This window comes from Biomphalaria glabrata, chromosome 9 (assembly GCF_947242115.1).
Source record: "Biomphalaria glabrata chromosome 9, xgBioGlab47.1, whole genome shotgun sequence".
Classification (NCBI taxonomy): Eukaryota; Metazoa; Mollusca; class Gastropoda; family Planorbidae; genus Biomphalaria; species Biomphalaria glabrata.
The window spans coordinates 14,872,260-14,898,181 of NC_074719.1; the positions used below are offsets into that span (position 1 = coordinate 14,872,260).

Consider the following 25,922-nt stretch of genomic DNA (forward strand, 5'->3'; position numbering starts at 1 on the left):
AAAATCTATATATGTATAGGTCTGTGAATCGATCAGTCGCGGATAAGAATTTATTTCCGGTTTCCAGCCTAGATATAATATATAAGTCTATGGTCTCTGCTTTGTCAATGTACTTTGCATTGTTTGTTTTTGTTTTCAGATGTAGGAGCCTATTTGGCAGTAATAAAAAGCTACAAGGAGTATGTCATTTTTTCTACGAATAAACGCAACGAATGGACATGGATAGGATTGGACGATATCCAAAAGGAAGGCGTCTACATGTGGCAAGATGGAAGTCGTGCAAGACAATTTCCTTACGTTCATTTCTCAAGTATACAAATCTTAACTATACCTAGGTTTTGTAGCTAATAGAAAAAAGGGACTTAATTCACAAATCCCACTATTAACTCATTTAGTCTAGGTTTTGTAGCTAATAGAAACAAGGGACTTAATTCACGAATCCCACTATTAACTCATTTAGTCTAGGTTTTGTAGCTAATAGAAACAAGGGACTTAATTCACGAATCCCACTATTAACTCATTTAGTCTAGGTTTTGTAGCTAATAGAAACAAGGGACTTAATTCACGAATCCCACTATTAACTCATTTAGTCTAGGTTTTGTAGCTAATAGAAACAAGGGACTTAATTCACGAATCCCACTATTAACTCATTTAGTCTAAGATCTTAAAATGTAAATGTTTGGCACTAAAAGTTGTCACCTCCATTCACATTTTCGAAAGGGCAAAACCTAAGACCTGGCTGGACACGGATCTCGAAAAAGGGCTATAACGATTTTTCTATAAATTTCACTGTTGATGTCCTGTGTCATTTTACGTCTCGGGAGACGATCTTTTCCCTTTGCAACTTCTTGTGTGGCTAAAGAGGCCAATCCTTGATACTGTTGATGTATAAAAGTAACAAAAAAAAATTTAAAGTTCCCCTTTCAGACCTTAAGATCTATGGCGGATAATGTAGAGGTCATCTGTCCATATCAACCACGGTTCACGAGGATGTTATGTGGCCGTCACAACGACCAGCCGCATTTACTTTTCCCCTAACTAATTGAGCTGAAAACGAGGCTCATTGGTCACACTGGAAACATTGTAGTTTGACCGTGATAAGTTGTCAAAGTATACAAAGAAATTACTTTAAATTTGGCTAGACAACGATAACATATTTATCATGAACAAACTATTCGTTTTGGATTCTATTCATTAAAGAGTTGAATAATTTAATAAAATAAATAATACAATGATCACATATATTTTGCGGATCGTCTTCTAAGACTATATAATACTTCTATGTTGTAATATTATAAAGTCTAGTAGATTTGTGCATTCACTTTGGCCTAAGTGAAGTTAACCAGGTTTTTTTTTTCTAAGGGCGGGTGTAATAATGTTTCATTTTTTTAAAATCCTTAGTTATTAATAGCAAAATAATTGCTCTATAAGTTGCATATAGGAGGTATTGTCTTTAAAAAAATATGTGTTTCTCATTTTTTTAAAAATTAAGTAATGATTACCACACAAAAAGTAAATCACAGTAATAGTAACCTGCTCTTTGATTGATTGATTGCTCTTGATTTTATAATTCTACTTGGGGTATACTAGATTCTAACTGGGGAATCTAGATCCAGAGTGCGAAATATTCAATGAAAGTAGTCTAGACTAGAATACTGGATCTAGATAAAGATATATCTCTGATATTGTGTATTGAAAATTTGTGAAAGTATTTTCTATGTTTATTGCCACAAATAAATTCTTGAAGTCCAGCTTATGTTTTCTACTTAAGACGGTGCATAAAGTGTTCCTGGACCCCTATTTATTTATTGAACTCTTTACTGGAGGCATGCGGAAATTCCCACTGACATGTTTTATAAAAAGCAATTTAAAGATGATGATTGTTGAAAAATTTAACTGGTCAAACCAAAGTTTTTTGTGTAGTCAATTTGCTAGTTATTCTTTTTTCAAAGATAAATATGAACAGTCAATTTTATAGGACAATTGTTACAGTCATTTTCGAAATCCGTGTCCAGGTTCCTTAACCCATGAAGAGTTTGCAAGCGAATAAGAGGAATTGTAAAAAAGGTTTTAAGTAGTTATAAAAAAAAACAGTCGCTTATCTTAATAAAAACACTTCGCTTATCTTATAAACACTTCACCTATGTTATTTAAAAAAAACAACAGTTTGCTTATAACAAACTAGTCGACCGGCGGCGTAGCATACGCCGCTATTTTGCATGGCTTGCCTTAGGTCACTGAAACCTATGCGTCTGCAATGTGCCCCGCACTTTCATAGGACCCGCGCCAGTTCTAGGTGTATAAAATATTAAATTAAACCATTTTATAACTTATAACAGATTTCCTGCAGACTCCTGTAGATTTACCAGGAGCTCCTGGAAATCTGAAATAGCAAAATATACGTAAAAGTTCTGGAAATATCCGGAAATTATTAAAATCTTTTGAAAACTCATACAAATCTCCTGAAATCAGTGGCGTACCGAGGGGGTGGGTGGGGGGCATCCGCCCCGAGCGCCGGAGAGTAGGGGGCGCCAAAATGGGTATTACCAGTGGCGTCACTAGGCAGGTGCGGGGTGTGTGGTCCGCACCGGGTGACACCCATAAGGGGGTGACACCCAAGTGAAAAAAAACAACTTTTCAAAAGCAGACAACAACTTTAAATCTGGCACATATTGCGAACTTATTTACGTAAGTAGAATCTCCTCTCTCTTTTTTCTGTTCTCTGATTCTCTCTCTCAATATGTTTCTATAAATAATTTTGGTTCCATCAAATTAACCAAAACGTTACACCATACTAATTTTACTAGCAAAACATTACACCATACTTTCAGCGGCATGGATCGGAAAACTTCTTTGATGTATGGAACTGTGTCATCGAGGCTATTGTGATTGTTGCAAGCTCTTGTCGCATTGTGCGATGGTGTAGAAGTTTGCTGTCATTTTTTTTATTCCCCCTGTATTAAAAAAAAAATCCGCCTATCGTGTTAACGAGAAAGAGAGACAAGTGCGGTAGGTTAATAAAACATTGATGTGTTGGAGAGTAAAATAAGGGGTGACAATTGGATACTCTTGAAATAATATATAAAAATGAACTCACATGGCACAGTTGCCAATAACAAATTATTTACAGATAAATCCGGGTAAATTTTTGTATTAATTAAAGGAAAAGTACGTTTTTTTTGTTGTTTATTTTGGATAATGTAGAACTATAAATACTAAGTTTTAAGCATGCAGATAAAATTAATTATCAATTAGAATGTATTTAACGTTTGCAACTTCAATCATTGTAATGTAGAATATTTGTAAATATGTATTGAGCAGCTAATGAAAGAAAGTATATTTGAGGATTATGATAACAAATATCAAATAAGAGTTATCACATTACAATGTACATTGAAATTGTCATTTTAAAACACTTTAAATTAACTAGTAAATACAGATTTAGATCTGGGTATTACACGCTCTATATAGGGGAGAGCACCCATGAATAGGCTATCTGTCTCGTAAATGTTTTGCTAGATTTGTACGGTAAAATATGTCAAATTCCCAATGCATTTTAAAGTAAGCGATAATAGGCAGCGATTACGCTGCAGATTAAAGCAGACGCGTTTTTGGAAGTGTAACTAATTGGAAAATTTCACATTTATTTAATTTAATATTGTTTAAAGGTGAACTCTTAATGACAATGATTTGTTTATATTATTCAGGCCATTATTCATAAATATTTCACAAACTTAACCATGTCAAGCAAGAAATTAAGCGGAGCTCAACAACGCAAAAGAAAACGAGAACAAGAAGCGGATGCTAAAATATCTGGCTTATTCATGCAGCGTTTTTTGAAACTGGGACAAACAGAAGTTGACGACAAAGAAGAATCTGATATTGATAATGTTGGACAAGAGGCAGTAAATGATCCACCAAGTTGCTATCAACTGGATGACTCTCTGATGACCTCTGCGATACAATTGCAGCCGTCAAATTCATCTACTCAAACTGCTGAAGCCACTAGTGATAGTAAACAGCGTATGCTCCTTGATTCACATGATTTTGGTTACATTGATTTTGATTCCATTACGGGCTTATCAAACGTAGCAGACAATCTTCGTATGGAGTTGATTTCTCGTGGGCCAGAAGTATTTCAGAACAAGGATGCTAATTCTGCAGTAAGTGGAGGCCGTTCAATGACTTTAACATGGTTTAAAAGTAGAAACGTAGAAAACCTGTATGAAGATGGTACTCAAACTAGTGAGACTTAGAATGATGCATACAGTTTGCTTCAAAATGTGATGAATTTCAATTTCATTACTCTACTTGATTTCTGGCATGCAGTTTTGTCAAAAATTGACCGGATTCAAAAACGACTGCAAGATCCATCAATGAATTTCCATGACGCAGCACTGGATTTAGAAGGACTGCAGCAACGGCTAAGTAGCATTCGAGAAGATGTTTGCATCACTGCAGTCAATGCAGCTAAAGTTCTGTGTGAAAAATTGGGAATAAGGATAGAAGGAAGAATTAAACGTCGAAAACAGATGCCTGGTGAAAATGCTGGTGATGCAGGACTAGCTGCGGTTGAAGAAATAACTCGCATTATGAAATCAGTTATTGATAGACTAATCCAGGAGATGACAACACGATTTGGTCGTCTGAAGACGTTAGACGAAAAGTTTGGATTTCTATTCAACATCAGCAAATTGTTTGCTAATGATACCTCTAATGATTTTCAACAGCACTGTGCTACGCTGGCTGACTTTTATAAAACGGATATCGATGGAACTGAACTGTTCGTAGAAATCAGTGACTGCAGTATGTTGCTGAAAACCCGGCCAGATGCTACCCCAAGCAGCCCATTAGAATTACTTTCATTTATTATTTCATATGGCAATGACATATTTCCAAACTTGCGAATTGCTTTGCAAATTATGCTGACAGTCTCTGTGTCAGTTGCTAGCTGTGAGCGTTCTTTTAGTAAACTAAAAATCATTTTAACTTATTTGAGAGCTTCAATGGGTCAGGAGCGTCTGTCAGACTTGGCATTGCTAAGCATAGAAAAGGAGCTGGTCGAAACAATTAATTTTGATGATGTCGTTGACAACTTTGCTAGTGCAAGATCACGAAAAGTAGTTCTATAAGAAATGGCTAATGTTGCTTCAGATTGTTCATTAACTTTGTTTACAATAAAAAAAATTAATTTATTGATTGGTGATTGTTTTAATGCAAATATAGATTACGCATACTAATAGGGCGGGGGCGCCAACAGACTATGCCGCCCCGGGCGCCTGGCACCCTCGGTACGCCACTGCCTGAAATATATAGACAAAAATTGTCATTTTGGGGTGTCATTCAGTATGGAAAACGCCAATCATACGTGCGATTAAAAAAACACGGCATTATAAATTACCCGTAATTGTGTAATCTGGTGAAAGAAGCTTCTCGCGCCTCAAACTAATGAAGAATTTCTTGAGGTCAACAAATCTCGTAGATAGATTGAAACATTGGTAATTCTTACTCTTAAGCTTGATCTATGTCGGAAACAGAATTTTTATGGTATACTGTATGACTAATTATTATATACAAACTCTTACATTTCAATTATTATCCAAAAACCGTCTCAAAAGGACCAATTTCATACAGGAATCTCTAAACCTAAAAAAGAAACACCAACTTGAAAAAATTACTCTGGAATCCTCGATACACTATAATGAATCTCCACCCTGGGACGAAAGCCCTCTTCCTACTATAAGGGACCATATTGAAAACATAAAAAGAAAATCTGATTACAGACCAACAGAGCTCAAGGAAATAGTGAACTGTTTTCTACATACCAATTACCCTAGCAATCAGTGGATCAGAGTTTACACGGATGGCTCATCCCATAAAGCCACCACAAATGGAGGAGCTGGAATACTTATCGAATGGCCAGATGGAGGAAAACTAGAAAAATCCTTTGCAACTGGAGAGCTCTCTGACAGTCACAGAGCAGAAAGGGAAGCACTAGCACTAGCTGCTACCATGCTAGCAAATCATCCAAGTTCCCCTCACAGTCAGATTGTCTTTCTAACAGACGCAAAAACAACCCTCCAAAGCCTGCAAAACTCTGATTCCCCTTATATTAAAAACCTCAGAACAGCACTCACAAAGCTCAACCACAACAGCAAAAAAACTGTCATTCAATGGATACCAGCTCACATACAACTAGCAGGAAATGAGAAGGCTGACACACTCGCCAAGAGTGGGAGAACAAACTCACCAGTAAACTCTGCTCTCTATCCAGAAGAAATGAAGAAATTAATTGTAGATAAAATAAATGAGAAATGGACGAGCTCCCATCCAAATCATAAGAAAGATGATGCTTACTATAAGCTATCCCGACAAGACCAACGTCTAATCTTTCGACTCAGGACCGGACACAACAGAATGCGACAACACATGTTCCGGAAGCTCAAAATTGGAACCAGTGAAATCTGCCCATGTGGAGTATCACCAGAAAATGCCGACCACGTCCTCCAAAACTGCTCTCTCTACCAAGAGGCCCGTATAAGACATTGGCCCCAAATCACCCCAATAGAAAGAAAACTATATGGAGAGCTCCCTGATTTGGAAACCACTGCGCAGTTCATCTCATGTATTGGTCTAGTCATATGAACACTCCAACATAACAATGAGAACGATGAAGAAGAAGAAGAAGAAATTATTATCCGTATCCCTACCCAAACTTGGCCCGCGAAATCCGTTTACTAGGGTTGTGGCACCTGCTTACGAAAACAAAAGTGCCGCTCATGATGTTTGTTTCTAGAAAGGAAAGAGTATATAATATTTCGGGGGCTTCTGACTATGGCCTTATAGATTCTGTATTTAACAGTGCCTGGGTGAAAACAGAATGGAGCAAAGGCACCTTTGATGGAAGTGTTCGAGGCACCTTAGATGCCTCATTTGAAGGCTACCAATAGCTTTAGCTGGCTTTAGGCAGATTCTTTGTGATATCATTGCCAGATAACCAACTGCCCTAATTCCACTGTAAGCGATGTGCTCTCTGAAAGACAAATCTGGCATTATTTTCCTTCATTATAAAGCTGGAAATCAAACATGTTTCCTTTTTCTTATCCTAGACTTCTAGATGCTTTCCATCGTGTAAATTCTGTATCGGTGTCTGCTAGATCCATCGTGTAAATTCTGTATCGGTGCCTGCTAGATCCATTGTGTACATTCTGTATCGGTGTCTGCTAGATCCATCGTGTCCATTCTGTATCGGTGTCTGCTAGATCCATCGTGTACATTCTGTATCGGTGTCTGCTAGATCCATCGTGTCCATTCTGTATCGGTGTCTGCTAGATCCATCGTGTACATTCTGTATCGGTGTCTGCTAGATCCATCGTGTACATTCTGTATCGGTGTCTGCTAGATCCATCGTGCCCATTCTGTATCGGTGTCTGCTAGATTCATCGTGTCCATTCTGTATCGGTGTCTGCTAGATCCATCGTGTAAATTCTGTATCGGTGTCTGCTAGATCCATCGTGTCCATTCTGTATCGGTGTCTGCTAGATCCATCGTGTCCATTCTGTATCGGTGTCTGCTAGATCCATCGTGTACATTCTGTATCGGTGTCTGCTAGATTCATCGTGTCCATTCTGTATCGGTGTCTGCTAGATCCATCGTGTCCATTCTGTATCGGTGTCTGCTAGATCCATCGTGTCCATTCTGTATCGGTGTCTGCTAGATCCATCGTGTCCATTCTGTATCGGTGTCTGCTAGATCCATCGTGTCCATTCTGTATCGGTGTCTGCTAGATGTGCTCGCTCGCTTGCTACCATGATTATATTCATGTTAAAATGGTTTTAGGTTTATTAAATAATTTAAATCTTTTACATTGCTGATAAGGAAAATCTTGCAGAAAAGATTTACTGATCATTCTGATTCGATGTAATGTATATGTCTATTAACAGAATAGTCTAAAGTCAAATTCTTTAGTTTATTATCGAGACCATTCGCCATAGTTATTTATTTTTATATAACTCAATTTAAAAAAGAAAAAAGGAAATCTTTGAATAACATTATGGTCGTCCTAAAGGTTTGTCCGCCTGCTTGCAATGCAGACATTGCACAATAGTTAGTGGCGGCCCTGGAGATGGTATCACCTTTTTTCTAAAAAAGTACTTTTGTTTGCACTTTTTTTTTAGGAACAGGAATCCCACCAGTTCCAGGAGCAACACCAGACGTTTGCGACTGCGGTCAATTCATTTATTGTTACGACCTGTGCATTGGGCGAGGAATATATATGCAAAACTGTTCTGTGTTTGCCTACTCTGTCTGCGAGATTCCGTAATGATAATTAACAAAGCTTATTTAACTCACTCTATTGTCTGTCTGTCTGTCTGGTAAAAGGTTTGAACATGTTATTTCTCCCACACTCATTCTTAGATCAAGTTGAAACTTGGCACAATTATTCATTGGCGTAGGCAATACATGAATCAATGTAAAAAAAAGGTACCAATTAGTCAATTTTGGTTATTAATTATTTTGTTTGATAATAAAAGGAAAATTAATCCTTCAGTATTCACAGATATTGCTAAATATGTAGGGAAGTTGTCCCGTTAGATCCAATCAAGTGTAGACGTTATTTCTACCACACCCATTCTCGGATCAAGTTGAAACTTTCAACAATTATTTATTGTACCTAAGAAATCTTGAATCAATTAAACAAATCAACATAGTATATTAATTATTGGTAATTAATTATTTTGTTTGATATGGAATAAGGTAAATTACTGCCACATTATTGAGAATTTAAGTATATATAGTTATTTAAAAAAAAAAACAGTATTTTTGTATTTTGCTTATTTCTTTCTTTTTATCTGAATGTGATTATCTTATCTGAAGCAGGACTAAAAAGTCGTTTTTGCGCGCTTCTCTTTGTCCTGACGTTTTGGTACTTTCCTCGTTTTGGGGCCGCCGTTTCGACTCCGAAATTTTTGCTGCAAAACATTTTGCACATACCTATATGATCAGTTAATAGCACAACTCAAAAGATGACCGCACGTTATCGTTTATATTGTATCTCTGTGTCACAGTACTCTCGTTGTTGGAAGTGCTAGAATATGTTACAGGTGCTCTTGTTGAATATTCTTGAAATGTCAGATGTTACAAGAATCACTGCGACGTGCCGGGATATTAGTAAATGTATATCTCTAGATCTAAATGCTATCGAGATTCAATAAACGAAGATCCAATTCAAATACAGAACTTTAATTCAACAACTGTATATACAGAATATACAAAATAAACTGCATTAAATAAATACCTTCTTTCAAAGCTCAATAATAAAACATATTTAGAATAATACTAGATCCAATAAAATACAAGACTTGTCACTGCAAGTTATAACTCAAAACTAAAATGCGTTTTATCTCTATGAAAATTTCTCTACGACTGAACATTCTAGATCGCGCGTTTTCCTTAGCCTCTTCTTAGACGCTTGCCTTTAACCAATCAAATTATTTCCTGTAAGATGTAACGCTATTGATAGACTCATGTCAGATTACGTCATGGGGAATTTTAAACTACACTTTGGTTTATTTAAATTGATACGTGACACTCTGTTTATATTATGTGTAGCTCTGTTTACTTTATGTGTAGCTCTGTTCACATAATGTGTAGCTATATTATCATAATGTGTAGCTCTGTTCCCTATTTGCCAATGGGAAGTAACAAAAAATCGACAAACCACAGAAAAATATCCTACATTATTTCATGTTGACAAGGTCGACAATGTTTCATCCTTAACACAAGTAAATTATAGACGACAATACCAGGAAACAAAGGAGCTTTGGTCTTATGATGCGTTGCCGAGTTATCAGGACAAATGATGAAAAGCATGTCTTGAAGATCAATACATTAGCCAGTTATCAGAAAGAAAGAAGGAAAAGCACGTCTAGGAGATCAATACATTAGCCAGATATCAGAAAGAAATAGGAAAAGCACGTCTAGGAGATCAATACATTAGCCAGATATCAGAAAGAAATAGGAAAAGCACGTCTAGGAGATCAATACATTAGCCAGATATCAGAAAGAAATAGGAAAAGCACGTCTAGGAGATCAATTCATTAGCCAGATATCAGAAAGAAATAGGAAAAGCACGTCTAAGATATCAATACATTAGCCAGATATCAGAAAGAAATAGGAAAAGCATGTCTTGAAGATCAATACATTAGCCAGATATCAGAAAGAAATAGGAAAAGCACGTCTAGGAGATCAATACATTAGCCAGATATCAGAAAGAAATAGGAAAAGCATGTCTTGAAGATCAATACATTAGCCAGATATCAGAAAGAAATAGGAAAAGCACGTCTAGGAGATCAATACATTAGCCAGATATCAGAAAGAAATAGGAAAAGCACGTCTAGGAGATCAATACATTAGCCAGATATCAGAAAGAAATAGGAAAAGCATATCTTGAAGATCAATACATTAGCCAGATATCAGAAAGAAATAGGAAAAGCACGTCTAGGAGATCAATACATTAGCCAGATATCAGAAAGAAATAGGAAAAGCACGTCTAAGATATCAATACATTAGCCAGTTATCAGAAAGAAATAGAAAAAGCACGTCTAAGATATCAATACATTAGCCAGTTATCAGAAAGAAATAGGAAAAGCACGTCTAAGATATCAATACATTAGCCAATTATCAGAAAGAAAAAAGGAAATGCGTGTCTTGAAGATCCATACATTAGCCAATTATCAGAAAAAATTTGGAAAATTAGATCAATGTACCAGACAAATTTCGAAAGTACGGAAAATAGAGGCTAGTGGGGTTGGCACGGACTCCTCGATGTGTTGACTTTTCTATTCGATTCCTATTGACGTATCTCTCCTGTATGGTATTGACATCAGCTCCACTATCCATTTGAAACCTTATTTGGTGATTATTAGCTGTCATAACTGCTGTCAGCCTTTTAATTTTGGGGTCCTCTAAGGACATCAACCATTTGTTTGCGATCATCGTGACCTCATCTATTGTGCAGTGTTTCTCAAACTGTGTTCCGCAGAGCTCAAGGGTTCCGCAAGTTCTAAATATGTGTTCTAATAGCTATTGGAGTAATTTGACAAGAACAAAAATAATTGTATTGCCTCGTCTCAGTAACGGAAACAAAAGTATAACAACGTAACTTTTAACTTTGGACTGATCTATCTTTGTGACTCTATTTGAAACCAAGATCAACCATTCAGTTATATCTGGTCTAGTTTGTCTGAAGAGTACTAAAGTACTTCAAACCAAGCTATCATTATTTAACTCGTATGGGCAGGGACTAATTCACGGAAGGGTAAACAGGCTGGGGACTTTTTGTGTTACCACCAGTTTAGAGTCTGTAGTTTTTAAAAGGCTTGAGCCTTCATTAATCTCGAGGGCGGCGGCTAAACAGTTTCAACATTAGCTCTAGGCCCTGACAGACGCAATCTCTACAGACGAGAGTATTAACATTGTCAACAATAGTTAATGGCTTCCCCAAATCCACACCAGCAGAGCTCTGCACCAGGCGAGAGTGAGAGTCAGCCAGGAAGAGTCGAAGATTTCCGAAACGTTAACCTTTTTCGGAACACACCAAGACCAAGAGGGTGAACTTACTCTAGTTAGCAGAGGACACCAGGAAGATCGAAGATAATGGTTCATCATCCATCGACCTGTATTTTGACCTATATGCACCACCATACTTTGCCACTCTGATTCCTACCCAATTTTGTAGATAGCTCATAGCTAGGCCAGTTCTGGACTTTGCTGAATCGCAGTTATGTTGCCTAAATCATGAGCAGCTCTGGAACAGGTAGGACAATTCTAACAGGCATAGTAACGTATGAATATTACTGATAGCTAAATATAAAAAATCGATCCTTATCTTTCCGCGGTGGCCGAATGATAAAGCGCTTGGCTTCCGAGCCGTAGGGTCCCAGGTTCGAATCCTTGTGAAGACTGTGATTTTTTAATTTCGGAATCTCTAGAGCGCCTCTGATTCCACCCAGCTCTAACGGGTGCCTGACATAAGTTGGAGAAAAATAAAAGGCAGTTAGTCGTTGTCCTGGCCACACGACACCCTCGTTAACCGTGGGCTACAGATACATACATCATCTGCCCCTTAGACTGCTAGGTCTGAAAAGGGAAACTTTTATATTACGCGTTACCTCTGCGTTTTCTAAACGCACTGTTGCCACTATTCTGAATATGAACCAATGTGATCCAGAGTAAAACAATAAATGAAGAACTCACCAAGATCAACAAGCTGGAAGCCACTAGTTTATTATATTGAACGACCACACTATACACACGGTATGAACAATATGTATGTGTATACCACTAGGCTATCCAGAGCTTTTGAGTGGTTATGCATAAATGCACACACACTCATGTATCATTTCTCTAAAGACTGCAAGGTGTGAAAAGGGAATGAATACATATATATATATATAGAGAGAGAAAAGAAAATCTTAATCGACCAGCGGCGGACAATGGCTATGCTTGCCCTGGGTGTGCCAAAATATGTAGGTCATAGCTGGGGCTGCGTAGCCACGGGAAAGGTCATCTGTTTCTGTGGCCCTTAGTTAAAGTGGGTGTCATGTGGATAGCACAACGACCGACCGCCTTTACTTACAAAAACTTGACAAAAAGGCATGTCAAATTAATAAATTAAAGTGGAGTCACGGGCCAAAACAGAAGTGTGAGTGACAACCAAGCACATCTAGCATAAGTATGTCTTTATCAGATTATCTACTTAATAAGCGAAACTTCTTGCAGTCGAACTGTTTTGATCAACAGAAGACGTCATCGTGGCTATAGTTAAACGCTCTTCGAATTTTCGACCTTTTTAACGATCACAAAACGGGTCGAATTCTTGGTTTGGCGGATACATATTAAATGTTCGATTCTTTTTTTTAAATAATGTGTCGATGTTTTTAGTTAATACATATTCTGATATGAAATGCAAATACAATCGTAGAAAAAATGATTCTTCAAGCATCTCTCCACGACCCGTCAGCATTACATGCTGAGGAAATCTCAATTCTAACGGAATCTAAATTTTCCACAAGATAAAAATGAATAACTGTTCTATTTCAGAAGTCAGTTTTTCGTCGGAAAGAAGGAGGGCACTGTATAGTCAAAATGATTAAATCATGTACGGGTCCTCTCAACCTTCCATATTTATTGCTAATGGTTGTAGTTAATATTGAAGAAGGTAGGAGGTGACAGTATAAGAATTTTATATAATTTATATAATTAAACACTTAACCCAAAAAGTAAGCAGACAGCTGCAGAGTGAATACATAAACAATGTAATATCTAAAGATAACAACAAAAACCTATGGTCATACATTAAGTCTAAGAAAATGGAAACAACAGGCGTAGCGCCATTAAAAGATGAACATAACATAATACATAATGATAATGAAACTAAAGCAAACATTCTAAACAAATACTTTGCATCAGCATTCTCAGCCCCATAAGACAAAGACATATTACTGAATTTGAACCAAGTAGACAACATAGAAGATATAGTAGTACAAGAAAATGGAATTCAAAAACTATTAGCCAACACCAAACCAAATAAAGCTTCTGGACCTGATGGTATTCCAGCTAGATTACTCAAGGAACTAAGTAATGAGCTAGCCCCAGTGTTCAAAATACTCTTTCAGGCTTCACTTAACCAGGGCAGAGTACCAAAGGACTGGAAAGAAGCTAATGTCACCCCCCTATTTAAAAAAGGAGAAAAATCTGACCCAGGGAACTACAGACCAGTATCACTTACCAGCATCACATGTAAAATCCTAGAACACATAATATGTAGCAACATCATAAACCACTTAGACAAACATAATGTCCTCACACCATACCAACATGGCTTTAGGAAATATAGATCATGTGAAACACAACTAATAGGACTAATTGATGATTTTTCAAAAGGTTTAGATAATAGTGAACAAATAGATGCTATCTTACTAGATTTTTCTAAGGCTTTTGACAAAGTTCACCACCATAGTTTGCTTAAAAAATTAAAATATTTCGGCATTAATGGTCCACTGCATCAGTGGATTAAAGACTTTCTGATAGGGAGAGAACAAACTGTAATAATAAATGGCTCTAAATCAACACCGATAACAGTAAACTCAGGTGTACCTCAAGGTACAGTCTTGGGCCCACTACTATTTTTAATTTACATAAATGATTTACCAAATTGCATTAGTTCAGGAACAAAAGTCAGATTATTTGCAGACGATTGCATAATATATAGAACAATAAAAACATCACAAGACACAGATATTTTACAAAGAGAATTAGATGAATTACAGAAATGGGAATCAAATTGGAGCATGTCTTTCCACCCAGAAAAATGTCAGTTGTTAAGAGTAACAAAAAAACTAAAACAAATTAATTCCACTTATCTTATTCATGGCAAACCAGTATCACAGACTAAAAACGCAAAATACCTAGGTGTTATAATAAATGAAAAACTATCATGGAATCCACATATTGATGAAACTACAAAAAAATCAAACAAAGCATTAGGATTTATTAAAAGAAATTTCTATAAATCAAATAAGAACATAAAACTAAAATGTTACTTAACCTTGGTTAGGCCAATAATAGAATATGCATCCTCCGTTTGGGACCCCTCAACTCAAGAAAACATTAAGAAACTGGAACAGACACAAAATAGAGCAGTGAGATTCATAACAAACGAATATTCACATTTGACTAGAGTAACACCTTTAGTAAAATCACTAAATTTAGAAAGCCTTCAGGACAGAAGGCTCAAAAGTAAAGTAGCAATCATACATAAAACACTGAACCATAATCTTCAAATACAAAAACAAAATTTAACAAGATTACAAAGAGAGTTTGTGTTACACAAACTCAGAGGCGGCCCCCGTCGAAGTCGGATCCCTGTCGGATCTGCATATTCGCAAATAATATTCAAGAGGTGATTTAATTTTGATGTAAAATGTTTTACACGTTTCGGATGTTCCTTCAGAGTTGAAGATAATTACTTCCTAGTCCAAACCTCCCGCAGGACGACGGGGGATGGGAGCGGGCAGGGTTAGAACCCTGGGCCATCCATAAATCTGAACGACAGTCCAGCGCGCAAACCGCACGACCAGGCAGCCATCCGATGGTCAAAAGTAATAATGTTTCAAAGATTCATTTGCCGTAAATTTAAATTTAATAAAAAAATAGTAGATTAGTTTTAGTATATTAAAACATTACAATATTGATCAAAACGTTTGGAAATGAAAATCTACACTTTTTTTTTACACTTTAAGTTTAGAAATTGAAATTCTACATCTTAATCTAGTCTATATTAGTCTAAACTAGATCTAGAAATTCTAGATCTAGACTCTAAAATAATTTTAATTAGAATATAAATCCAGATCTAGATATACTGTAATAAAAATCTAGATCTAGTTTAAAAAATCTAGATTAGATCTAAATCAAGATATCATTCCTTTTTAAACGCGAGTCACATAACGAGGCTTAATAAACATTACTATACCGAGTTCTTTTTTCATTTCATTTAAAGAATTAATTCCATATAACGTCAGAGGGAAAAAAAAACACTACGTCACACGGCCTAGCTAGACTAAAAATCGCCTTCATCTATAAGAGCCATTTATCGAGTGTTCATAGACTTTGGTGCACCGAGTGCGTTCTTTAAGCATTTCATTTAAAGAATTCATTCCATATGACGTCAAAGGAAAAAAAAACACTACGTCACACGGCCTAGCTAGAATAAAAATCGCCTTCATCATTACGAGCCTTTTATCGAGTGTTCATAGACATTGGTGCACCGAGTGCGTTCTTTTAGCATTTCATTTAAAGAATTCATTCCATGTGACGTCAAAGGAAAAAAAAAATTACGTCACACGGCTTAGTTAGACTAAAATATGTTTTCATTAATACAAGCAATTTTTTCGAGGGTTAATAGACATTGGTGCACCGAGTGCGTTCTTTTAACATAACATTTAAAGAGTCCATTCATATGACGTCAAAGAAAAAAAATTCCATTACCTCACAATAGGCTAGTACCGGTACCGTAAAAAAAAATGTCTTTATTTACACGAGATATTTAACGAGAGTTCATAGACATTGGTGCACTGAGTTCTAATAGATATTATTTAAAAAGGATCAAAGCCACATTGTTTTTGCGTTTTGTCTGTCAGTCGGTCTGTCCGTTATCTTGATATAAAAAAAAAACAACTAAAAGTTATTAAAAATTGATTAACCTTTATTTTACGTTTCAAAACATCGCAATAATTTTTAGGTATGAACACAATTGAAAAGTTTATATAATAGATTGTTCCGGATGTTTGTATAAATAGTAAAAGAAAAAGAGAATTTCAGATAAATGTAATACCGTTAATTAAATTTTTTGGATGGTCTCGTATAAAAATTAGATGTACTACAGCCACGTGGAGAGATTTTCATACCTTACTTTGGTGTTTGGATTCTGTTTTCCTTAAAAATCGGAACATAATATTAACGATAATTAGATTTTTTAATGTTTTAGGTACAAAGTTAAATGTACTGTAAGAGAGTAGTGAGTTAAAATATTTTTCATAAAAATCCGTAAAAACATTATTTCGTAAATGAGAAGATTATTTGTTTATTAATTAGAAGAGGGAGTTCAAACAATTATTTGGCGTTAGTAGATTTTTAAATAAATTCGGAAATTTCTGGCGACGATTTGTAAGAAACAAAATCCGGAACTTTCTTTATCGATTACAAAACTTCTATGTTATGTTTTACAAGAAAATTAAATGTCTAAAAAGTAATTTTCAGTAATCAATTCTAGTAAATTACTTTTTTTAAAAGCCTTATGCGATTTCAAACAATCATTAGGCATAATTCATGTTTTATAAAACAATATCCGGAACATTTTTACACTTAATGAAATATAAGTCAGTATGGAGATTATGATTTAGCATTAATATGCTATTTACATAAAAAACGGAACAACATATTATTGATATTGTGTTTTTGCAACGTTTAAGCATGGAAATTGAATGTAATATAAGTTAGAAGAGCAAACAAACATTTGTTGGCGTTGATTAGTTTTGCACAAAAAAATCCGGAACAATCAATTTTAGATACTTAAAACTATTGAGATGTTATGGGAGGAACATTAAAGGGTAAATCAGATTTTCAATAGCTTTTAGAGTTCTAGTTTTTTAAATCTAATCGTGACGGACAGACCGACCAACAGACAAAACGCACAAAAATAAGCTTCTTTTATTCGGATGGGGGCACTAAACAAAAAATAAATAAAATCTGATTTTTAAAAAAAGTTTAAGGAATTGGTTTAGCACCTGATCATGTTGCGACGTTACGCTACTGCACGAAAATCGCTGCATAAAAAGTCCATTAAAAAAAATGTGCGTGATATTTACATACAAAGTGCATTATTAGCCTTTATAAACAAACAGAAATGTTTTCTTTTAATTTTAGCAGCTAGTTGACCAGAAAAAACGTCTTTAACTATTATTTGTATTTGTTGTAAACATTTCCTGTACATTTAAAAAATATATTTGACTTAGTGATACTGAAAATACACGAAAATTGTCCATCTTTGTTAGCATATTGTAACATTGCCTCCCTTACATTTACGTAATTGTTTTAGAATTGGTGTATTTTTATGAAAAAATCGCTTGCATAATTAATTTTATAAATTAAACGGTTTGCTTTTAGAAAACCAAAAGTAGCCGTTGCACCTAAACTTTTCAAGCCGGATTTAATGATGAAATAATATTTTTCATATCTCTTCTAGTTTTCGAGATCTGAGTGTGACAGACGGACAGACGGACAGACGGACAGACGGACATTTTGCACAAACCTAATAGCGGCTTTTTCCCCTTACGGGGGCCGCTAATAAAATACTCTGAAAGACACAAAGATAAAGGCACATTCCTCGTCCCATATGCTAGGACAAATTTGTACAAATACTCCTTCTTCCCTAGTGCTATTAGAGCATGGAATGGGTTGCCTGAGCTAGCCAGGAAAACCAGTGACTTGGCAGAATTTAAGTCATTGGTTAATATGCATGACTAAATGCATGACGCGTAGGACGTAATCATCTTCTTTTTTGAAGTAACGTCTGTATTATATAAGATAAGATAAGATATATAAAGAATACTAGCTTATATTTGGCGTTTATATGTAAATTGCATCTGTGCTGCTTTAATAAATAGTAAAATATTTATAAAATACTTTATATTCAAATAAAAGCCACATTTTTTCTCACATGTATGAGTAAGTAGATTAATTAGCTTGTCATAACAATAAGGACCTAGGTACTTACGTCAGGGCTAATTGAGCGTTAACAAAATCCCGCCCCTCTTCCCCCACCCCCCCCCCCCTAAAAAATTAAATTATTTATTCAAAGCGAACACGCTGCTCTAAACTGTTCGGAAAAAAAACAAAATATTTGAAGGTAAATTTTGTTCCATGAGTTAATTAATAAATGACATGTTGAGTTATTGGCCTTCATTTGTTTTTTGCTTATGACCTTGTATGATAATTTGAATTGCACTACTGCTTTAAGATGCCTTTTTTACTTTCATCTGGTCGTGTCTCTCGCTTCCATAGAGTTAGGCCATTTTTATTATATGTTTAGGGTCCTTCGGTTAAGTAGGGCTACTTTGCATATCTTAAGTGCGTTCATGTCAAGTTTCATCAAGATTTGTTGAATGGTCTTGATTTCCATGCAAAACATGTATACATAAATACACTCATACACTCATACATACATACATACGTAATAGGGCTCCATAGCCACATGAACAAGTGTGCGAGATGAACCATAGTCGTTCTGCGACTGAAGGAGGCCAACCAAAATACATACATACATACATACTCATTACAATTAATATATTTTAGATGGGGTCCGGAAATTTAAGCACCGGATATTAAGGCACCGGATATTTAAGCACCCGGATATTTAGGCACCCGGAAATTTAGGCACCCGGAAATGTTAGCACCCGGAAATGTTGGCACCCGGATAATTAGGCACCAGGAAATTTAAGCACCGGATAATTAGACACTTTTTGACTAGGCGGAAACTTAGGCACAGAAAAATTAGGCACTCTTTAATAGCGACCTTAATTTTGAACATAATTAAAAAGTTTTAAAGTATGTTTTATCCTTAGGCTGTGGGCTATCGGTGACGTTATCAAAAATAGCAACTATAACGATTTCTAACTGCATTTTTATGATACAAAAGTAAAGCTATCTAAACGGGGAAAAAAATAATCATGAGAATGTGTGGGGAAAATGACTCCGAGCTAACTGTCATTATATAATATAGACATCACAGGATACAGGGGAGGGAAGGTAGAGATAATTCTCCTCTCATTGCTTAAATTATGACCTATATAAGACCTATATAATTATTTTTCTGTTTTCATGTCAATTTTTATTCAGTATTTTTGTATTACATTTGCAGACCCTAACGATGGGGGAAGGGACTACGTACTGCTTCAAGAAAGAATCTCAGAACAAAAACTTTGGATGATTCAGGAATGCTATGACATTGCCAAATATTTTAGCAGCATAACAAGACTGGCATTACTCACAGCCTTCGCCTCGTTTGTTTGTTCCAAGGCTATATATTGTTGTATTTTTTTTATATTTAGGACCTTGTCAAATATTTAAAAAATAAAACAAACTTTAAGAGTATATGTTTTTAGAGGTTTGCTATTCTGACCTGACGTATTTGTATTGTTCCAGCTTTCTTCTTATAATAAACTAGTGACACAATATCAAAATAAAGTTAATTCATGTTAATCGTTTTAAAAAATCAATATATGCCTATATATATATATATACACGCACACTCACACACAAATGAATATAAATCCAACAATGAAAATAATCACGATGATAAAGTCACTGATATAAACTGTATAAATATTAATATAAGGCATGAGTTCGAGTCTAAAGGTTAAAGAGGTGTGCAGTATGTCACGTTGTCAAAACATTTCCTCCACCCTGCGCTCAGTATTTTTAAAGTGATGATTGACTTGCGCAGGCCCAGACCGCCCTTTAAACTGAATGTTATTCACAGTGGCACTGAAGTCTGAGACAGCTGTGAACCACTGATAGTGGTTATTTCGGAGTTTCCATCTTCTAGACTGGCTGCCGAGTACCCAACAAGGCAATAGAGCCCAGTATGCCCCCCCCCCTCCAAAACAAAGACATTCCTATATATTACCAGAATCCTTCCTCTTCTTTGCAATTAACTCTTCAATATTGGCCCTTCCCATCTGCGTATAAAATAGTCAGGGGGAGTTTAAAGCCACTTGGTCCAAAACCCTCCATCGTCCCATTCTTTCTTTCTTCTTCTTTGTAATTGTCATAAGAGTTGAGTCTAAGTAGACTCTGGGAACTCTAGGCCAATATTAACTCTTTCTCTCTTGATTGACGATGCCAAAGTTGTTGTTACCCCCTTAAAGCTAAATTGATTTTGGATTTATAAACTTTAATTTGAGTTGTGTAAAAAGAGCATGCATAATACTATCTAAACGAGGAAACTAATGACGGAGAGAAAGAGTTAAGCTGATGAAAAGGTAGATTGACTGCCAGTAGGAACTGATCACAACGATGAATTATAACCAAGGATGAACAGTTAGCGGTCCTCAAAAACACTTAGTAGACATCTTTAGTCTTTCATTGGCTGCTAAAAAGTGAAAAAAAAATTATTAAATTTATTAACGCCCCTGTTTGGAGAGCTTTTTAAAGTTGTATTCTGCCATTATGTAATGTAAGTATGCAATACAACAGAGGCAAGTGTTTCTAGGGGACAACATATTTAGAGCATTAATTTATTATATAAAACATACGATAGCGCACTATCGCACTAGTGTGCAAATGTACACAACTATTTCTGTTACAGAACGTGTTATTAGAATACCCCTATTCAATGGCTGCCTGGCCGTGCGGTTTGAGCGCTGGACTGTCGTTCGGACATATCGATGGTGCCCGGTTCAAACCCGTCGTCCATCGGGGGGCTTGGACTAGGAAGTAAATTTTCTTGTACTTTGAAGGAACATCCAAAACATTTTTTTTACAATTCAGAACTTCATGGATGGAGGGTGGAACCTGGACGTTGATCTCAAAAACGGCTCTAACAATTTTTCTAGAAATTTAACAGTTGATGTATATCGCTAAGAAAAAAATTACTAGCTCGTTGGCCACACGGAGAAAACTCTAGTTTGGCCGCTACAATTTTTCAATTAAAAATGAAATAAATTAAAATTTGGCTAGAGAACTACATTTAGGTCCAGATTAAACATCGTTTTGAAAGGACTATCGCGTTATTCAAAGGAATATCGCGATCGGGAATTTCCGAATGTAAGGCTTTATTGGTTTAAGAGTTGAATGCTCAACTAAATTTTGCGCATTGACTTCTAAGTCTACATCTAAAGGCGTGTCAATGGAATATTATAAAGTGTAGTTTCTATATATATTCGCCAGGAATCCTTCTCTTGTAGTGGGGATAAAATATATTCCATTTGTTTTCTTTTTAATCTAACAATCATTAGTTATTGAGAGAAAAACAATCGCTCTATACGTTGCATAAAGAAGGTAGTGTTGTTTTTTTTTAGAAATGTTTTTTTTTTTTGACGTTTGTCTTGTTATAAAATGTGTATGTTCCATTTCTTCTCCCAAGTAAGCTGAGCAAATGGGACTTGAAACTCCAGACCAAACAGAATGATTTCTTCTAGACGCCAGGAAAAGAGGGAGATCCTCCTTATTAACATCTCTGCCCGATGGTCACCCATTAACTAGGTACTAGTTCAAGCCAAGGGTAAGACTTGACTCACTGTCAAAGGGCATCTTTAATGTACAGTGGAGGGAGCACGAAGAAAGGATGGTCCGAAAAAATAAATCTGGCTGCAGGCCGGGAAATGGGAAAGGATTTTGAAACGTGAACTGTTACAGTACCTCTGCGACAAAAGTCAAGGGTCAGATGGGATGAGAGTTTAATTAAATCCGTTTACAGGACCACGGCCCTTTGAACCTTTGTCAGGCTAGTAGAGTATAAAAATTTAGTTGAAAAATTTTGTTTATCCTAACCCTAACCGAAACTGCCGATTTGATGGTCTCCTGTTTAAACCCTGCTTAGTTCCAACCGTCCTTCCTCTGGAGATTGCTGCTATGACGTATTTTTACCACTTAATTATGTTTATGTCTACATCCAAAGACCTGCTACTGTTGAAGACTTGACACAACGTATTGCTGCCTGGTCGTTAAGTGTGAACTTTGGACAGTGGTCATCACTCTGCTCACATCTATACCCTGTCGACCTATAGGTGGTTTGTGCTAAGATATAATAATAATACTAACAATCTTCATTTCCTAAATAACACCCAAGTCTTATACATCAATCATTTAAAACAATATTGTTATTCGTATTGTGTCCATGACATCCTATTCTAAAAAGAGTGAAACCGTCTTTGATAACAATGTTTGACAAGCCCAACCCATTTCTCAGAGCCTTAAAGAAGTTTGGAGAACCAATGCTTGATAGACAAATATAATTTTGATAAAAGATGGAGATATTTAGTCAGCCACACCTACGTTTGGAGGCGACTTATATATATATATATATATATATATTGTTATGACTTTGCCATGCGCACCGCCATCCAAGATAGTGCAGAAAGAAGGTGCGCACTATCAGTGACCAGACAAGTCGGATGTTGACATAGGAGACTAACGATTTCCGCCCAAGGAGAGAGCCAATATGGAGATGCTGTGCTCAAGGCAGATGCCCTTTGTGTTTGTCATGTCTCAGTGTAAATAAAAGTCAATGTCCTCGTTGAGTTGCCTCACTTAAGTTATTACAATTGGTGTCAGAAGTGGGATTATAGGCAACTCAACGAGATGAGGTAGGATTTACAATGGCAGCTTTGAAACGATTAGACCAACTCTCAGTTTGAGAGCTTAGGAAGGAACTTCGTAACCGATATGAGATAATTGGTGGTACCAAGGAGGTGCTTACAGCTCGTTTCCTGCAAGCCTTGATAGATGAAGACGAAGATCCAGATACCTACTTATTTGAAATTGAACCGGAGATTTATGAGCTTATTGGCAAGATAAATGAAGCAATGTGTGAACAAATTAACAGTATGGGGAACAAGGTAGATAAAATGGTGTCTCGAATGAAAGAAGGGGTAGACTCGTTGGTAAAGGAGCAGTTGCCTGTAGACTCGTTGGTAAAGAAGTTGCGTGGTCAAGACTGTGGCTGCACAAGCAGTGGTGACGGATACGCTGGGGATTTGAGCGCCGTCTGTGTCTGTGTTGTGGGCAAGTCTTGTGGTTGTGACTTTCAAGACGAGAAACGTGACAACGATTGCTGTGATGATCTCAACGGAATGTACGGAGTCGAACGGAAGGAGACAAATGAAGAAACTGGGGACTGTTACGTGCCTGAGGCGTTTGATCCTGTTGTACCTGTTACCAGTACCTTAACTGAAGTCTGTTATGTGCCTGAAGCGTTTGTTCCTGTTGTACCTGTTACCAGTACCTTAACTGAAGTCTGTTATGTGCCTGAAGCGTTTGTTCCTGTTGTACCTGTTACCAGTACCTTAACTGAAGTCTGTTATGTGCCTGAAGCGTTTGTTCCTGTTGTACCTGTTACCAGTACCTCAATGAGCCGGACAGATCAAGACAATGTTGGGTCTGCGTTCAAGCCTGTTGCTGTGGACTTTAAAGACCTCAACCTATCTTCCGGTGCCTACGAAGGAAATTCGAAGCTTGACAACTGCATCCAGAAGTTTAGCATGAACTGTACGTGCGGCGCTTCACACATAGAATTTAGATGCCAAGAAAACCACCAACAGGGCATATGTACATCTACCATCATCATCGACATTGGCATAGATGAATGTCAGTCAAACCACTCTAAATCTGAGCTGTCAAAAGGAAGACATTTTCCACTTGAACCTGAAGAGACCTATCTTCTGGACGTAAGACTGTTGTCTGAGGATGACTTCGGTGCATTGGACTTTGCTTGCAACGTAGCTGCAAGCGAACCTGCAGCTCCCTTGAGAGGCGTCTGTCGGGAAGGTCTGCTGAGACAGCGTGTCCGATCAACGGCTGTGCTGAAGAAAACAGTGCTCGACCCTATCTCTTTGTGTGGCAAACGGCCACGTCATTATCGCAACAACAGCCTGGTCAACTGGAGAAAGAGAAAGCGGCACTGGAAGAAAACAATGCGGATGGCCTCGTGGGGAACACGTTCCCTGCCGCCTGTGGCTCCCACTGATCGACCTCCACCTAAACTGTCAAACCTCAGCTGCAGTGTTTCTTTTCGGGACGAAAAGTGCTAAGACGGGGCAATGTTATGACTTTGCCATGCGCACCGCCATCCAAGATAGTGTAGAAAGAAGGTGCGCACTATCAGTGACCAGACAAGTCGGATGTTGACATAGGAGACTAACGATTTCCGCCCAAGGAGAGAGCCAATATGGAGATGCTGTGCTCAAGGCAGATGCCCTTTGTGTTTGTCATGTCTCAGTGTAAATAAACGTCAATGTCCTCGTTGAGTTGCCTCACTTAAGTTATTACAATATATATATATATATATATATATATATATATATATATATATATATATATATATATATATATATATAGGCCTATATATATATGGCTTATAAACCGTAACTTTTGTCTCCCGTTTTAGCCTCTTGGCAACAGCACCAGAGTTTCCTCTCCGGGTGCATTCCTGGGCCTTGGATAAATTGGTTGTTACGTCTTTATATTGGATGAGACTCTTTAGACATGTAAACGACAAATCACAGTTTATAAATACTTTAATCTTTATTAACACTGAAAACACTTTCTTGTTCATATGCCTCCATTTGGTTCTTCCTCTTACTTTCAACACGCATTCGCACCATTTCACATTCACACTAAGATGCGCACGTAACACCCCCCCCCCCCTGTTTAACAAGTTCGATGCACATCGAACGTCCAAAATACAAATCACTGAATATATTATTAGACTATTCCAAGTTAAAAAAAAATCGGTAACATATAAAACCATAATGTAATAACTAAACGAACTCAAACACAATATCATGTTAATACCAATACAATTCCAACATGGAATAACAATTATATTCATCACAATAAGAACTGTTATTATGAGCAATTGAAACCACTTCTGTTAACATATATCTATAAGTAATCATATTTCTATTAATACAACTCCCCACTCATAATTTTATGCCTGTACAAAACACCATCATCCCAGTCGCAATCAAATAGTTAACAAACAAAGTCTATCTTGCTCCGTGCATATTGTAACAACAATATTCAATTCATTGCACATATATTTATTCATTGTAGAATAGAACAATAATTAGTGTCCATCATTCCTACCTTTTCTAATCATATCTATATAATTCTAACATTATTGACATGCCATCCTTTCGGCTTCCCTCCTTTGCAATGATGTCCCATTGTGATCCTACTACCGAATGATCTAGCTGTACTGTTTTCTAGGCTGCTAATATCCCTCTCTTTTCTCGTATACGCCTCTTCATTATTGTACCTTGAATCCTTAATTCTAATTAACTGTTGACACTGTCTTCTAGTATGCCCCCTTCTCCCACAATTAAAGCATAAGATGTATGGACTTGTATGTCTATATGTGGGTTTAAATCGCTTTCCCTGTACCACTGATTGCCTTACTTTACTTTGATTTGGACCCATTCCTATTGCATTGCTTTCTACCTTATCTGTTAATTCTTTCTTCTCGTGCTCTCTGCTACCCATGTCATCTGATGTATGAGATCTTATGTCTTCTTCCACATCCCCATTTCTACCTCGCGTAGACTTTATCCCATTATATTTCTTCCAATTCTCAATCTCCC

General features: G+C 36.6%; 1 protein-coding gene across 5 annotated transcripts in view; it reads left to right on the forward strand.

The window, feature by feature from the left end:
- The window catches only part of LOC106071804 (CD209 antigen-like protein E), a 35,640-nt gene extending 15,900 nt beyond the window's left edge, over positions 1-19,740 (forward strand). For 4 of the 5 annotated variants that reach the window (XM_056041795.1, XM_056041791.1, XM_056041792.1 and 1 more), the window contains 2 exons: positions 140-310; positions 19,481-19,740. In XM_056041795.1, coding sequence (XP_055897770.1) covers positions 140-310; positions 19,481-19,689 — 380 coding nt within the window. In that variant the 3' untranslated portion in view covers positions 19,690-19,740. Of the gene's footprint in view, positions 1-139; positions 311-8,177; positions 8,320-19,480 lie in introns of all 5 variants that reach the window. The other variant, XM_056041793.1, reaches the window with a different exon arrangement.
- The last annotated feature ends 6,182 nt before the right edge of the window (positions 19,741-25,922 follow it).